Raw genomic sequence first — 16,708 nt, forward strand, 5'->3', positions numbered from 1 at the left:
CCCGTCCACCCCGTATCTATCTATCTATCCCCATCCACCCCCTCTATCTATCTATCTATCTATCCCCAGCCACCCCCTCTATCTATCTATCTATCTATCTATCCCCATACACCCCTGTATCTATCTATCATCTATCTATCTATCTATCTATCTATCTATCCCCAGCCACCCCTGTATCTATCTATCTATCCCCATACACCCCTGTATCTATCTATCTATCTATCTCCATGCGCTGTATCTATCTGATCATTTAGACAACCTGTTTGATTCAACTTGGGTTGCATTTGCCAGTATCAAAGATGGCCGCTCCCGTTGACTGGTGGATTAAGTAGCGCTGAAGCGGACATATTTGATCCTGGCGCTCAGGCTGAGCAGACCCCGTGGGGCGTGGCCATCTTGCCTGATGCGCTCGTCACTCTCATGGGGGCGGCCATATTTGATAGGTTCCCCTGCCGCTGGGCTTGGGGGCGGCCATCTTGGACGCGGGCAGAGGCCGACTGGGAGGAACATCATAGCCCTGATGGCGGCCATCTTGGAAGCGGGCAGATGAGCTGGCTGCGGCTGGGGGTGGCGGCTGCGCCTTTGGCCAGGGTGGCCGGGTGACCCCGGAAGTGGAAGTAGACGCCTGGGGGAGGGGCTGTCAGAACTTCCTGCCCCAGAGCCCCTGTTGTCTTGATTCCACAACAAGGGGCTGGGAGAGACCATGGTAAGGGGGGGGGCTCGGACGCCTGGGTTCTCTGGGAGGGGAGGGGGTCTGGTGGCTGAGAGCAGGGGGGGGGGCTGGGAACCAGGACTCCTGGGTTCTCTGGGAGGGGAGGGCGTCTGGTGGCTGAGAGCAGGGGGGGGCTGGGAGCCCGAACTCCTGGGTTCTCTGGGAGGGGAGGGGTCTGGTGGCTGGGAGTCCGGACTCCTGGGTTCTCTGGGAGGGGAGGGGTCTGGTGGCTGAGAGCAGGGGGGGCTGGGAACCAGGACTCCTGGGTTCTCTGGGAGGGGAGGGGTCTGGTGGCTGGGAGCCCGGACTCCTGGGTTCTCTGGGAGGGGAGGGGTCTGGTGGCTGAGAGCAGGGGGGGCTGGGAACCAGGACTCCTGGGTTCTCTGGGAGGAGAGGGGTCTGGTGGCTGAGAGCAGGGGGGGCTGGGAACCAGGACTCCTGGGTTCTCTGATGCCGTTTGTCTTCCCCCTCCCGCACCGCCCAGGACAGCGAGTTCTCGGACCCGGAGCTGGCCGCGGTGGGCGAGGAGTCCAAGTCGGAGAACGGCGAGAATGCGCCCGTGTACTGCATCTGCCGCAAGCCAGACATCAACTGCTTCATGATGTACGGAGACCGGGGGTGGGGGGGGCTGCTAGGACTCCTGGGTCCCCAGCACTGAGCTTGCAAGGGGCTGCCTGTGTCCTGGACTCAGGGTGCTGGAAGGGGGGTGGGTAATTTGCTGCCCCTGCAGGGAGAGCCCAGGGAAAACTCAGTCCAGCCATCCTGTTCACTGAGCCAGGCCAAGGGAGTCTTTACCCCCCCCCAGGAAATTCCAGCTGTTATAGGGGGCTGGGCAGGGGCCGCTGGGGGGTGTTGTGCTGTGGGGAGTGGGGTGTAATCCCCTGGTAGTCAGGGTCAGGTCCTGGGGGGCTCAGTTGGGGGCGCTCTGACTCTCCCCTCCCCCTGCAGAGGCTGTGATAACTGCAACGAGTGGTTCCATGGCAACTGTATCAACATCACCGAGAAGATGGCGAAGGCCATTCGGGAATGGTACTGTCTGCAGTGCCGAGGTGAGGAACGGGGCGGGGAGCCCGGATTCCTGGATTCTCTCCCGGGTGGGGGGCTGGGCTGTCTCCCTGGTATTTCCGGCTGTGATGTGCTTTCCTCTCCCCACCGCAGATAAGAACCCCCATTTGGAGATCCGATACCGGCATAAGAAATCCAGAGAGAAGGAGCGGGAGGGCGAGCGGGACCGGGACCGGGCGGAGAAGGACGAGCTGAGGAAGAAGGCCCAGGGGCTGGCCCTGGACCAGAGCCGTGGGTCGAAAGTAGGTGGCCAGGTGAGTGCGTTCTGGGGGGCAGGGCGCAGGATTCTATCCCATGAGCCCGTGGGCCGCGTTGCCAGGGAGCCAAGCCGCAGGGTTCCAAGAGCGGCTCCACGTGCCAGCCAGGCCCTGACGGTTCCAGTCGCTGCTGTTCCCCGTTCCTGCCCAGGGAGGGCGTGCTTTTGATCCTCCCTCTCATTCCTGACGCTCCCCGTGGGCAGAGTTAAGGGTAAACACCCTGGAATCTAGTCTGATACCCCTGAATCCCCGGGCAGATAGTTCTGACTGAGTTGCCATGTGGCATTATGTGCACCCGTTCCCCAGCCGCCCCTCCCCAGAGGTGGCTGCATCTTGGCACCAGGCGAGCCATCCCATTTTGAGTGGCAGCACTCCCCTCCTGTCAGTTGTGCCTGGAGATTTTGAAAGTGACCTGATGGTTTCCTTTCCATTCTTACTCCATATTTCTGGAGTATGGTGCAGTTGGGTGAGACCAATGGGCACGGGGTGAATTGCCGATTGTACCTTATTGGCTGTGGCAGCGCTACAAATGCAGATGTGCTAACTCGTCTGCCTCTTCGCTCGGGAGGTGTTCTCCCTGCCTTGTAAATCCACCCGGAGGCTGTGACATTTTCTCCTTGCGACCAGCCTTGGTTACCTTCAGAATAGACTGTCGTGCCCTCTGTGCAGCCCAGCCCGCCCCCGGTGCATCTGAGCTAGGGGAGATGACATCCCTGTAAAAGCTTCTGACCCCGTCCGCTCTCCAGTGCTGCAGCTGGACGGGAGAATGAAGGATTCCCAGTTTCCCCGAGATAAATGCTACCCCTGGGTTTATGCTGTAAGTGCCCTCAAACGGCTACTCCCGGCGCATCTTGCGGTCTTTTCCCCCCTCCCCCCGCCCCGATCTCGGTGCCCGTGATTGGTTTGTTGGATGCCAGGTGGAGCGTCAAGTCTTGAGTTAGGATCTTATAAATCCCCAAACACTGCAACCAGCGGAGGAGCTGAGAAATAAGGGAGAGGGCTGAGGGTGTGGGGTCTTCGGGGAGGAGAGGGGAAGTAGCCCTGAGGGCTTTTTTTTTTTTTTTTTTGTGGGAGGGTGGCTGAGCACGGGATAGGTGCCGCTTTAAGGGTGCTCCAGCGGGCAAATCAACTGGGACGAGTCTAGAGCCATCTCCAAGCCGTAAGCTCAGTGCGGAGTCAGACCTGCAGGAGAGCCCGGCTGGTCACAACAGCAGCAAATGCGTTGTGTGTGTGTGTGTGTTTTTTTTTTTTTTAAAGCATCCTAGTCCCTTTTCTGGCTTATTCGGGCCCAAAAATTGGATGCAGCTCTGGGAACTTTGCTACCAGCTGGGGCTGGAATTAATCCGTGAAACGCACCATGATTTTCTTCTGCTGTGGCAGCCCAAATCTAGCAGATGGCACGAGGAACAGAAGGGAACCGGGCCTGTTAAGCAACAGATTCCACCGCAAAGAAAGTGAATGAAGCTTGCTAGGAATATTTCCCTCTAAACAGAAGCATGAACCGCTACATTTTAAACAGGGGCTTGGCTTAGACTCACCCTTTATGCCCACAGTTATTTCTGGGCATGCCGGATAAAATGCAGACCTCCAAGTTGCGGATTTGTGGGTGCAGACAGCTAGACTTGATTAAAAAGTATCCACGTGTTTTGGGTGTGGGGGGGTAGGTTGTTGCAGTCCTTAGCAATATTTAAAGGGGTGGTTGTGATGCCAAACAGATTAAAATTCTTAAAGGGTACAAAGGAATGTTTCCAGATTACAGGGGTGTTTCCCTTTACCAGCCAACTTCAGTTTTGGACTGAGGGGCACATGCTAAATTGCCTCTTTGCAAGGAAGAATCTAAAGGGGCTGGGGATGTTTTAGGAGAGAGACTGAGAGGAAGGTAGAAATCTCAAACCTGGCTTGTTTGATAGATCTCACCACGAGGCAAGAGCAAATCAGATTTGAAGCCAGTGGATGGAGTGATAATTTCAAAGATGTGAGAGTAAAAATGGTCTCTCTTTCTCCTGCCCCAGTTAAGGACGCCCTCAGTTAAGGATGCCCCTGGTTAAGGATGACTTAAGGATGACTTCCCCATCTTTCTACAATGTTCAAATTTGTCATTCTTACAGTTCTCTCATCCGCAACAGCAGATCAAGCGCTCGGCACGGATGTGTGGGGAGTGCGAGGCGTGCCGGCGGACAGAGGACTGCGGCCAGTGTGACTTCTGCCGCGACATGAAGAAATTTGGAGGGCCCAATAAAATCCGTCAGAAGTGCCGTCTGCGGCAGTGCCAGGTCCGGGCACGGGTGAGTACTGAAGCATTCACTTCCTGTCCCTAAACACCTGTGTTCTCCGTCTGGAGGCTATTAACCAGCTGCCCCGCCCCAGAGGTGGCCGCATGTCATCTGAGCTGCTTACCAGAGTGTTTCTTTTCTTTCTAGGAATCATATAAGTATTTCCCAGCCTCGGTAAGTTGGCTCCATCCTTTCTGTGCCCATTTCCCTGCAGGACTCCTGGGTTCTCTCCCTAGGTCTGGGAGGGGAGAGGGGGCTAGTGGGTAGAGCAGGGGGGTGGCTGGGAGCCAGGACTCCTGGGTTCTCTCTCCAGCTCTGGGAGGAGAGTGGGGTCTAGTGGGGAAAGGGGAATGGGAGTCAGGGCCTATTCCCAGCTTTTGCAGTTTGATCATGGACTGGTCTCTTCCCCTCGTTGTGCCTCAGTTTCCCTGTCTGTGTGTGGGGCAGCCACAGGGAAGGGGGTAGGTCTGAGGTGTCAGGCAGCAAGTGTTTAACCCCCTCCTGGCAGATGCTGCGAGGGCGGGACGAGGACCTGCAGATGCTGAAAGAGCAGTTGGAATCGTCCGCCACCCCCGAGCCGCTGTCGGACGACGACCTCCCGATTGACCCCGACTTGTACCAAGATTTCTGTGCCGGAGCCTTCGATGACCAGAACCTGGTGAGGGCCCCACCCAACCTGGGGATCCCACGCGTGGCAGGGCCCCGGGAGAACCCAGGCACCATGTGTCCAGATAGAGCATTCTCCAAATCGTTTTACTCTGCGGCTGTTCCTCAGCTGGCCCACCCCAGAGGTGGCTGCATCTCAATGCAGGGTGTCCCATCCCTGAACGTTCAGCCTCTGGGCTGTTTTTCCTAGTACGGGTCCTTGGACATGTGGGGGGCTCCCTGGACAAGAGCCTGGGTTGAGCGTCATTGAGGGCTCCGAAGGCCTCTGTAGCCCGCTTGGGAGGAGCGGAGCGGTCTCTGGAGTATGTGGCCTCTCAAGCTCCCTCAGGGGGTGCTGGTCTCATCCTTGTCTCCTCTCCTGCCACCCCTCCCCCAGCCGTGGCTCAGTGACCCAGAGGATGCCCCGTTCCTGGACCCCGTGCTCCGCAAACGCGCCGTGAAGGTCAAGCACGTCAAGAGGCGGGAGAAGAAATCGGAGAAGAAGGTAGGAGCCGATTGCAGCCGCCACAGAGGCTTTCCCCAGTCATGGGGTGTATCCTGGCTCCGGGACGGCAATGGGGGCTAGTGGTTAGAGCGGGGGAGGGGGGGCCTAGAAGCCAGGACTCCTGGGTTCCCTCCCTGGCTTTGGGAGGGGAGTGGGGTCTAGTGGTTAGAGCAGGGGGAGAAGGGGAGGGGCTGGGAGCCAGGACTCCTGGGTTCTCTCCCTGGCACTGGGAGGGGAATGGGGTCTAGTGGTTGGGGGGGGAGAGGCTGGGAGCCAGGACTCCTGGGTTCTCTCCCCAGCTCTGGGACGGGAGTGGGGGCTCGTGGTTAGAGCAGGGGGGGCTGGGAGCCAGGACTCCTGGGTTCCCTCCCTGGCTTTGGGAGGGGAGTGGGGTCTAGTGGTTAGAGCGGGGGGAGAAGGGGAGGGGCTGGGAGCCAGGACTCCTGGGTTCTCTCTCTGGCACTGGGAGGGGAATGGGGTCTAGTGGTTGGGGGGGGAGGGGCTGGGAGCCAGGACTCCTGGGTTCTCTCCCTGGCACTGGGAGGGGAGTGGGGTCTAGTGGTTGGGGGGGGGGGGCAGGGCTGGGAGCCAGGACTCCTGGGTTCTCTTCCTGGCACTGGGAGGGAAGTGGGGTCTAGGGGTTAGAGCAGGGGGGCTGGTCACGGAGGGGCCCCTGATGGGAGGTGGAAAGGGGGAGATGGCTCTGGGGGGCCACAGGGCGCTGACGTGGTCTCTCCCCACCCCCACCCGCAGAAGGAGGAGAAGTACAAGCGTCACAAGCAGAAGCAGAAGCACCGAGACCGGTCGCGGCACGCCGAGCGGCCGGACGCCAAGGACCCGACCTCCCTACACCAGTGCCTGGGCCCCGGCTGCGTCCAGCCGGCCCGCGTCGCCTCCAAGTACTGCTCCGAGGAGTGCGGCATGAAGCTGGCTGCCAAGTAAGGGCCCCGGCCTGACCCCTGCCTGGGGACGCAGCCCCGACCGCAGGGACCTCCTAGCCCTGGGAATCCCCGGGCCCTGGCAGGGGTCCCCCATGGCGTTGGCACCATCCCAGTCACCCAGATAAGACCCCCGGGACCCCCCCAGCCCCATATCCCCCCCGGATGAGACCCATGCCTCCCCCAGCCTCCCCCATGTCTGTTCCCCCCGTCCCAATCAGAGCCACAGGGGCCCCCGAGCCCGTATCCCCACCCAGCCCGGATCAGACCCACAGGGTCCCCCCCCAGCCCCATGTGTCCATCCCCCTCCCCCTCCCAATCAGACTCTCAGGGGCCCCCCACCGCAGATCAGACCCACAGGGTACACCCCAGCCCCATATCCTCCCCCTTGGATTAGACCCATGTGGCCCCCAGACCAGTATCCCGCCCCCACAGGTTAGTTGTCTCTCTCTCCCCGTCCAGCCGGATCTACGAGATCCTTCCGCAGCGCATCCAGCAGTGGCAGCAGAGCCCGTGCGTGGCGGAGGAACACGGCAAGAAGTTGCTGGAGCGGATCCGGCGGGAGCAGCAGCAGGCGCGGCTGCGGCTGCAGGAGATGGAGCGGCGCTTCCACGAGCTGGAGGCCATCATCGGCAAGGCCAAGCAGCAGGCCATCAAGGAGGATGAGGAGGTGGGCGGGGCTGGACGCCTGGGTTCCATCTCTGGCTCTTGGAGGAGCGGGGCGGGGGGGCTGGGAGCCAGGACTCCTGGGTTCTCTTCCCAGCAGTCCTGTGCTCAGGGATCCCCCCGATGGGGCTGCGCTAACAGGGCCCTCCCTGCTCTCTCCCCGCAGACTAACGAGGGAGACAGCGATGACACCGACCTGCAGATCTTCTGCGTCTCCTGCGGGCACCCCATCAACCCCAAGGTGGCACTGCGCCACATGGAACGTTGCTACGCCAAGGTACGCTGCCCTGCCCCATGGGGCCCGGGAAACGCAGACTCTCCCCTTGTCCCCGCCCCGCTGCGCCCCAGAGGTGGCTGCATCTGACGGCCGTGCGGCGTTATGTCTTGTCCCTGTCCCCTTCCCGGTGCACTGACAAGCCCTGTGTTCTCCCTTTCCCCGCAGTACGAGAGCCAGACGTCCTTCGGATCCATGTACCCAACCCGCATAGAGGGGTGAGTCCCAGCCCTGTGGGGGGCGCTCTCCAAATTCCTCCCCCTGGGACCTTATGGGCTGGCATTGTCCATTCTCTAAATCTTCCCCCACCAGCCTGACCCCTTGGTTCCCCCCACATATGGTTCCCCCACTGACTCACCCTGCTTGTTGTCCCCTCTCCACCATTCCACTGCTTTTGGTTCCCACAGCACTGTAATTCCCCCGCGGGACATCGCCCGTTGTCTTCGATTCCTACAATCCTCCTCTCTGCCCTGCTCACATGTACCTTCGTAGGCTCCTCGACCCGTGGGGTGAGAAGGGACCGCCAGGGGCACCTAGTCTGACCCCCGACCACGCCGCAGGATTTAAACCATCCAAGACAGATGGCTCCGGCCTCCGCTCGAAACCTTCCTCGAAGGAGCTTCCACGCCCTCCCGAGGCCTCAGTTCCATCGTCGTCCTGCTCTTCCTGGCCGGAAGTTTTCCCTGAGATTTAATCTGTCTGCTGTGCTGTAGTTCGAACCCACGGCCTCTCGTCCTGCCCTCTGGGGCAAGAGAGAACCACCTGTCTCCATCTTTTCTATGGCAGCCTTTCGAGTAGTCGAAGAGCGCTCGCGTGTTCCCCCTTAATCTCTTTTCCAAACTGAGCGTCCCCACTTCCTGCAGCCTTTGCTCACGTAGCTGGCGTCCCACCCCTTCGATCGGCTTTGTCGCTCGCCTCTGGGTCCTACCCAGTGTCTCCACATCCTTTCTGTGCATTGGTGACCGAAACTGGACACCCTCCTCCAGCTGAGGCCTCGCCTGGGCCGAGCAGAGCCGTACTGTCACCTCCTGGGACCTGCAGCCACGCCTCTGTTCATGCAACCGAAAATTGTACGTGCTTTTTCCTTTTTGCAACAGCATCAGCATCATCGGCGATCCCTTGAGGTTGAGCACGATCTCTTCCACGGGTTTTGTTTTTCGTGACTGAGGAGTCCGATCCTTGAGCCGCAGGCTGGTTGCAGATGTTGCAGGTTGGGTTGGAAGACAGGGCTGGCACGGGGGGACAGTCGTCTGTCCTTTTCTGGCGTTTTTCTGCGACCAGGGTAAAGCGATTTTCCTCAAAACGGACGTTCCCTCTCTGACAAGTCTTCACCAGTTATCCCTACCCTGGGCCACTCTCCCCCAGTGCGTGGTGTCAGTGCCACATCTCTTGACGTTTATCTTGAGGGCGTTGGCCTCTGTGAGGACACTGACATTAGTGCGCTGATCTTCCCACTTTATGTTGAGGATCTTCCAGAGAAAGTGCTGGGGCTGGCATGCCAGGTTTTCAGGTGTTTTCGGTAGGTCACACAAGTCTCTCATCCATAGAGGAGCGCTGGGATCACCACCGCTTTCTAAGTCTCGTGTGTGTTCTGATGTTGTGAATGTTGAACACCCGGCGAGACGGTCTGCCAAAGGCAAGGCTGGCATGGCGAATTCTGGGCTGGATCTCGACGTCTGTCTGCCCTCTGTGAGCGATGGCTGCCAAGATAGGCAAAGTCTTCTACTTTTTCCAGTTCTTCTTTGTCGATATAGATCTTCCTTGCTGGGTCTGATGCTTGACTGGGGACTGGCTGGTGGAGAACTTTTGTTTTGCCGATGTTCGGAGTTAGCCTTGGGCTTTTGTAAGTTTCAGAGAAGCAATTAAGGGTGAGATCCTCCTTTGTGTGCGCAACGACAGCCCAGTCAGCTGCGTCCCGGAGCTCGGTTATTGTTGCCGATATTAGTTCTGGTACGGAGACGAGAAAGTTTGAAGAGGTGGCCGTCGGTCCGATATTGGATGCCAATGCCCTGCGGTAGACGGTCTTGGGTTAATGCTTTCATGGCTGCTAAGAAAACGGAGAAAAGGGTGGGTGCCGGTACCCAGCCTTGTTTTACGCCAGTTCGGACGACAAAGGGCTCAGAGGCAGAGCCACTGCTCAGGATGGAGGCGGTCATCAGGTTGTGAAGGAGTCTTACAATGGTGATAAATTTACTTGGGCAGCCAAACTTTGACATGATTTTCCACAGAGCCTCACGGTTGGCAGAGTCGAAGGCTTTGGTCACATTGATTAAAGGCCATATAAAGCTCCTGGTGGTGTTCTTGTAGTTGCCACAGTCGGCCCTGTCTCCCTTTTTGAAAATGGTGACGGTGTTAGCATTACGTAAGCCAGCGGGGATTTCTTCGGTGCGCCAGCTTTTGAGGAGCACCAAATGAAGCTTGTTAGTCAGTGTTTCTCCCCTCGCTTTCGGTACTGCAGCTGGTACACCATCAGGACCTGGTGCGTTATGGGTCTTCATTTGATTAATTGCTTTGCGGATCTCCTCAGGTGTCGGTGGGCTGGCAAGAGTTTCCCAGACTGGGTGCCGAGGGATGGAGTCGCTGGTATCCTCAGTCGCGGTCCTTTCTCGATTTAGAAGCTGTTGGCCGTGTTCTTTCCAGCGCTCTGTGATGGATCCGTTCCCTTTAAGAAGGGCACTACCATCTTCAGATCTCAGTGGTGTGATGAGGCCACGTGAGCTTGGGCCGTACAGGGTCTTTTTCTCACGCTAAAAGCTCCACATATCATGTCTGCCAGCGAATGTTTGGCTTTCCTTTGCTTTGTCTTCCCACCGTTTGGTTTTGATTTCTCAGCTCCTCCTTTGAGCTGATGGAGAGAGCTCGGCTGCTGACAGGGCAGTGGTTGGTTTTTGCCAGTCGCAAGAAGCTTTTTCTCTTCTGGCCCAAAAGGGCTGTAATCTCAACCTTGTTGTCAAACCAGTCCTGATGGTGGCAGGTAGCAAGGCCGATGGATTCCTTGCAAGCCTGGCGGATGGTCTGTTTTAGGGCTTCCCAGTCTCCCTCGACACTTGTGTTGTCATTTCCAGGTGTGCATATGGCCAGTTTTTCACTGAGGAGTGTTTGAAGGTCTCTCGGTGCGCTGAGGATTGAAGTCTTTGGATGTTGTGTTGCCGTCTGTGTGGTTTGGATTGCTTTCTATGATTCGGTGCAATCCCGAGCGACATGACTGACCTCTCCAGGCAGGGGGTCAGTCCAGCAAGCATCGGCTCCTCTCATGACACGGGTGATTTGGACATCTCTTCGCTCCTGTGTTCTTACAGTGACCTAGTCTAGGAGGTGCCACTGCTTTGAGCGGGGGTGTCGCCAAGTTGTTTTCTACTTGTGATCACAAACTTGTCTTCAGACAAAGCAACAAGGTTGTGCTCTGCACATTGACCGAGCAGAAGGGTGCCATTGGAAGTGGTCTTGTCCACTCCTTCCTTCCCAGTGGTGCTACTCCATACGTTAGAATCTTGGCCAACTCTTCAAGTCCCCTAAGAGGATTAACTTCTCTGTTTTGGGGAGTGGATGCAGAAGGTCATAAGACGCGCGTTGATGCTGACGGGGAGTCAGTGAGGCGGTTGACTAGAAAGTTCTTGAGTGCAAAGCCAACACCGTGTATTGGCCTGTCGCGTGCTGGTTTTCCTTTCCAGAAGAAGGCCACTGGAGGGCGGCGGTCATACTCTGATGGGCAGGTCGTGTCTCGCCGAGAGCACCAATGTCGCTGTTGTACCTCGGGCAACAATCGCTGCTCTGCCTTTTGGATCCGTCTAGCAGGGCACGGGTGTGCCGAGTTGCAAAAAACACGTTTTGGTTTTTGACCGCGTAGGGCGCGATCCCCCTGGAGCCGGTTCTCCAGTCAGGTATGGTGGGATAGCCTGTGTTTGGGGCACCCCTTCCCCGTCCGGGGTGAGCAGAGGGGTTCCTAAAAAGGCTTACTCAGTCATGCCCGCTGCTGCTGAAAATGCCCCCCTGTCCGAGTCCAGGGGAAGACTGTTATACTTATAAGAAGCACGTGGGATCTTTATCAGGGGAAAAGGCAATACGCTACTTTTATTGGAAACACAACAATTGGCATATACATTTAAACACCCCCCCCCCACACACACACACACTCACACTCTCTCTCTCTCTCTAGTTACAGTCCAGATCAATCTAGAGGCCAGCTGGTTGATCACGGGTAGGGAGGAGCCGGGTTCTGTCGGTCACGACACGATGCTCCGGGGAAGTCTTGGCAGGACGAACCCAAAGTTTCATGGCAAGGCCCCGTTTATATAGTGATTCTCCTTCATTGGGACCAATGAGTTTTGCACCGTCCTGCTGTAATCAATCGCTGTTTGACGAGTGCTTGTTTTCTTAAATTGTTCTTCTCATCCTTTATCTTGTTTCTTCACCGGTCTCTCGGGGAGCTACCCTAGGCTGGTTTTGATCACAGCTATCTTGTCTCCATCGATAGGTGCCTGCCTCATCTTTAGAGTCATCAATCTGCCCTCCTCTGACACCTCAAGAGGGGCACGTTGCAGCCTCCTGGTGCCTTTACGTCTGTTCTTGGTTCCTCCCTAGAACATCTGGTCCAGCGATGGCCTTCACACTTCTCTTCTAACACACACGTTCCTTGTTCACCCACAAAACAGGCTTGATTTACGCAGAGCATTTGAACAGGAACCTCCTCTAACAATGCAGGAGAAAACAATCGTCACCTTCTTTTACTTATTTCAAAACCCTAATTTTAAACCTACAACCAAAGGGTGACCCTAAAGGTCCATCACTGCCTTGAAATCCACTTCCGACACAAGATTCTGGCTGAAGCCTCTTTACCAATGGCACACGAGGCCGTTCCTTCCTGCTTTCAGAAAGGGTGGCTGGCAGGATATGATCAAATCATACAGCAGTACGTTTAAGACATGCTGCGTTATTCTTTATCCTTCATTCTAAGTTATACCAAATACAAACATAAAATCCCAGTACTACAACACGACAACCGTCTTGCGGTCATCGCCTGCGTGTGGCTCTGCGGCTAGGGCCTCCGGGCAATCATGCCACCTGTCTCCGTCGCCACTGCCCATCGCCGCAGGGCTTTTATGGGTGGGGAAGGGGGGGAATTATTCCTGGGAAAGAAGCCTGCGCATGAGTTGTTAAGGGGGGGAGCTGTTCTGCACCGGCAGCTGCACGGAGCTTGGCGGGAGAGGCTCCGGAGTCCAGGAGGTCTAAGACGAGCGGGAGCAGCCCTTCGCCCCCCTTCGCAGCCGTCGAGAGGCGCTCCTGCTTCAGTCCGCCTCTACTGCCCTGGAGGCCTTCCACCAGGTTGTGTTTGCAACAGCGTCTCGTTGCTGACTCATGTCGAGGTTGTGATCCACCACAACTCCCAGCTCCGTCGCAGCCGGGCTGCTGCCCGGCCAGTTTTCCTCCAGTCTGTACTTGTGCGTTTGGTTTTTCCACCATCCATGGGCCTCCGTTGAAACGCATTGTGTTGGCGATAGCCCGGTTCTCTGATTTATCAAGATCCCTCTGAGTTTTAGCTCTGTCCAAAGGCTTGGCAACGCCCCCCTTGCTTTGTGCCATCCGTTTGCTCTCTCTCTGCTCACATCCTGGTAGTTAATAAAGATGTAAAACATCCCCGGACCCAGAACAGATCCCCGTGGAACCCCACGTGTGACCTCCCTCCAATCCGCCATCATTCAGACAATTTCCAAAGGGCTTCTGCGTTCTCTCCCCGGCTCTGGGAGGGGAATGGGGTCTGGTGGGTTAGAGCAGGGTGGGCTGGGCGCCAGGACTCCTGGGTTCTCTCCCCGGCTATGGGAGGGGAATGGGGTCTGGTGGGTTAGAGCAGGGGGGGCTGGGAGCCAGGACTCCTGGGTTCTCTCCCTGGCTCTGAGAAGGAGGATTGAACGCACATGCATGTGCCCCAGTTTCCCCCTCTGAACAATTGGGCGATGCTGCCTAGGTTGTCATAGGGGCATGGAGCCCCCCCCCCCCCACAGTAGTAGCAGCTGCAGCCTCTCACCCAGGCACCGTGTCTCCCCTCCCCAGAGCCACCCGCCTCTTCTGTGACGTCTACAACCCTCAGAGCAAGACGTACTGCAAGCGGCTGCAGGTGCTGTGTCCCGAGCACTCCCGCGACCCCAAGGTGAGGGGCACTGGCTATGGCTGGGGGCCAGGGGTGGGGGGCTGCGGGTTGGGAGCGAGGGCTAGCGTGTGTGCGAACCCTATGGTGCCCCCTCCAGGTGTCGGTGGACGAGGTGTGCGGCTGCCCCCTGGTAAAGGACGTGTTTGAGCTCACCGGCGATTTCTGCCGCGTGCCCAAGAGGAAATGCAACCGGCACTACTGCTGGGAGAAACTGCGCCGGGCCGAGGTGGACCTGGAGAGAGTGCGCGTGGTACGGAGCGGGGCTGGCGCTGGGGGTGCTCTCCCCTGGCAGTCAGGGCCGGGCGCTGTGGGGGGCTGGGCGAGGCTGGGCAGGGAGCCCTCCCCTGGCAGTGAGGCCCAGGCACTAAAATCTAGGCATGATCCCAAGTGGTTTTTATTCCTTCTGACCGAAGAAATTCCTGCCCCCTCATCCCTCCCACACTTTTATTAAGTAGGGAGCTCCCCTTTTCCTGACCCACTCTCTGTTGTCGCTGTGCGGCTGTTCCCCAGCTGCCCCACCCCAGAACTAGCTGCATCTCCCCGCCAGGCGAGCTGTCCCCATTGGCGTTATGTGCAGCTCTTCCCCAGCTGCCCCACCCCAGAGCTAGCTGCATCTCCCCGCCGGGCGAGCTGTCCCAATCGGCGTTATGTGCAGCTCTTCCCCAGCTGCCCCACCCCAGAACTAGCTGCATCTCCCCGCCGGGCGAGCTGTCCCCATCGGCGTTATGTGCGGCTGTTCCCCAGCTGCCCCACCCCAGAACTAGCTGCATCTCCGCGCCGGCCGAGCTGTCCCCAGCAGCGTTATGTGTGGCTGTTCCCCAGCTGCCCCACCCCAGAGGTGGCCGCGTGTAATGGCTCCTCCTGCTGTTGGCAGTGGTACAAGCTGGACGAGCTGTTTGAGCAGGAGCGGAACGTGCGCATGGCCATGACCAACCGGGCCGGGCTGCTGGCGCTGATGCTGCACCAGACCATCCAGCACGACCCGCTGACCACAGACCTGCGCACCACCACCGACCGCTGAACCCGGTGAGCAGCTGGGGGCCGGGGCCTTCCCTCACGGGGGAGCTGGCTCCCCTCCAGGTTGGCTCGGGGGGGGGGCTGGGTTCCGGGCCTCCCCTAACGACTCTTTCTCTCTCTCCCAGGGTCGGCACCAGGCTCGGTGGATTCTCCGGACGCTCGTTGGTTCTTTTTTTAATGATTTTTTTTTTTAAAAACTTTTTTTTCTTTACCAAAAAAAAAAAAAAAAAACCCAAAAGGAGGAAAAATGTAGCAAAGCTGTGCCAGGGGTGGGGGAATTTGGCCCTGGCTGGGCCCCCACTTCCCGCCCCCCCATAGCCTGGGGCTTCTGACACCCCCCCCTCCCCCCAGCTGTCCTACCCCACTCCGGCCCTCCTGCTGGGGGGTTGGCTTGTCCCTTTCCAACCCACCCCACCCATGGGTACTTCTCCAGGTGCTGCAGGCTATGGGGTCTACCCTGAAGAGACACGCACCCTCGCTGGGGTAGGGCAGTGCGGGTGAGGGGTGAGTGTGGGCAGCAGGGGCTGGAGGCCCTGGGGGGTGGGGGGAAAAGGCGGACGGAACAAGGCCGCCAGTAATAAAAAAGTGTTAAAGTGAAGCTTACGTTTACTTTTCTCTGGGGGGCGGGGACAATGGCTGTTCTTAAGCAACTTTCCTGCCTGAGCTATTCCTCCCCCTTGCCCCCCAGCAGACCCTGCAGCGGGGAGTCCTGGGGGTTAATGCCCTGGCTGAGCCCCCCCCCCACCGGACCCTGCAGCGGGGAGTCCCGTGGGTTAACGCCCTGGCTCAGCTAAGCCCCCTCCATCCAGACCCTCCAGTGGGGAGTCCTGCGGGTTAACGCCCTGGCTGAGCTAGCCCCCCCCCAATCCAGACCCTGCAGGGGGGAGTCCTGCAGGTTAATGCCCTGGCTGAGCTAAGCCCCCCCCCCATCCAGACCCTGCAGTGGGGAGTCCCGCAGGTTAACGCTCTGGTTGAGCTAAGCCCCCCTCCCATCCAGACCCTGCAGCGGGGAGTCCCGCGGGTTAATGCCCTGGCTGAGCTAAGCCCCCCCCATCCAGACCCTGCAGCGGGGAGTCCCGCAGGTTAACGCTCTGGTTGAGCTAAGCCCCCCCCTCCCATCCAGACCCTGCAGCGGGGAGTCCCGCGGGTTAACACTCTGGTTGAGCTAAGCCCCCCCCTCCCATCCAGACCCTGCAGCGGGGAGTCCCGCGGGTTAACGGCCCCTCCCCGTTCTCCATAGTCCCGTTAACGGTCTTGGAGCGCCCCTTCCCGCATCGCATTTGAATACGACCCGCCCCCTGGGCGTGGCTTAGGCTATATCAGCCCGCCCCCTGCGGCCCCTCCCCGCCTGCGCTGCAACGTGGAGCAGGTGGGCTACGGCCGGGGCGGGCTGCGGGGAGCCGCTGGGGTCTGCCCCACATCTGCTTCCTTGGGGGTCCCCCGGCTCCCTCCTCCCCGCCCCCAAACCCCCGGCTCCCTCCTCTCCCCCGCCCCCCAGCTCCCTCCTCCCCGCCCCCCGGCTCCCTCTCCCGCCCCCAACCCCCACCTCCTCCCCCTGCCCCCAAACGCCCGGTTCCCTCCTCCCCGCCCCCTAACTCCCTCCTCCCCCCGCCCTCACCCCCCGGTTCCCTCCTCCCCCCGCCCCCTCTCCCGCCCCCAACCCCCATCTCCTCCCCCTGCCCCCAAACCCCCGGTTCCCTCCTCCCCGCCCCCTAACTCCCACCTCCTCCCCCTGCCCCCCAGCTCCCTCCTCCCCCCGCCCCCTCTCCCGCCCCCAACCCCCACCTCCTCCCCCTGCCCCCAAACCCCCGGTTCCCTCCTCCCCGCCCCCTAACTCCCACCTCCTCCCCCTGCCCCCCAGCTCCCTCCTCCCCCTGCCCCCTCTCCCGCCCCCAACCCCCACCTCCTCCCCCTGCCCCCAAACCCCCGGTTCCCTCCTCCCCGCCCCCTAACTCCCTCCTCCCCCTGCCCCCCAGCTCCCTCCTCCCCCTGCCCCCAACCCCCATCTCCTCCCCCCGCCCCCCAGTTCCCTCCTCCCCGCCCCCCACCCCCCAGTTCCCTCCTCCTCGCCCCCTAACTCCCTTCTCCTCCCCCGCCCCCTCTCCCGCCCCCAACCCCCCAGGTCCCTCCTCCTCCACCTCCTCCCCCCGCCCCCCAGCTCCCCCCACTCCTCCAGTCCAGGCCCCGCCCCCCGCCACAGGGCCCCGCCCC

The 16,708-nt window shown here is 59.4% G+C and overlaps 1 protein-coding gene across 4 annotated transcripts; it reads left to right on the forward strand.

The window, feature by feature from the left end:
• The first annotated feature begins 516 nt into the window (after positions 1-516).
• CXXC1 (CXXC finger protein 1) lies at positions 517-14,687 on the forward strand. 4 transcript variants are annotated; one of them, XM_005311954.3, is made up of 16 exons: positions 517-706; positions 1,197-1,315; positions 1,661-1,761; positions 1,871-2,031; positions 4,143-4,319; positions 4,455-4,481; positions 4,816-4,965; positions 5,350-5,457; positions 6,211-6,395; positions 6,858-7,065; positions 7,228-7,338; positions 7,504-7,553; positions 13,384-13,480; positions 13,578-13,730; positions 14,355-14,506; positions 14,623-14,687. In XM_005311954.3, exons 1-15 carry the CDS (start codon positions 704-706, stop codon positions 14,499-14,501), a joined length of 1,797 nt encoding a protein of 598 aa, XP_005312011.1. In that variant the 5' UTR covers positions 517-703; the 3' UTR covers positions 14,502-14,506; positions 14,623-14,687. The 4 variants fall into 4 exon arrangements, with proteins under 4 accessions (XP_005312011.1, XP_005312013.1, XP_005312012.1 ...); XM_005311955.3 differs by having other exon boundaries at positions 535-706; positions 4,164-4,319; XM_008175943.3 differs by having other exon boundaries at positions 546-706; positions 4,161-4,319.
• The last annotated feature ends 2,021 nt before the right edge of the window (positions 14,688-16,708 follow it).

Source organism: Chrysemys picta, chromosome 17 (assembly GCF_011386835.1).
Source record: "Chrysemys picta bellii isolate R12L10 chromosome 17, ASM1138683v2, whole genome shotgun sequence".
NCBI classification, from domain to species: Eukaryota; Metazoa; Chordata; order Testudines; family Emydidae; genus Chrysemys; species Chrysemys picta.

Bases quoted from the DNA above. Each gene is read 5' to 3' on its own strand.
- CXXC1 (XM_005311954.3), top strand. The intron at 2,032-4,142 runs GTGAGTGCGTTC...TCATTCTTACAG, and splicing joins GGTCGAAAGTAGGTGGCCAG to TTCTCTCATCCGCAACAGCA. The intron at 13,731-14,354 runs GTACGGAGCGGG...TGCTGTTGGCAG, and splicing joins ACCTGGAGAGAGTGCGCGTG to TGGTACAAGCTGGACGAGCT.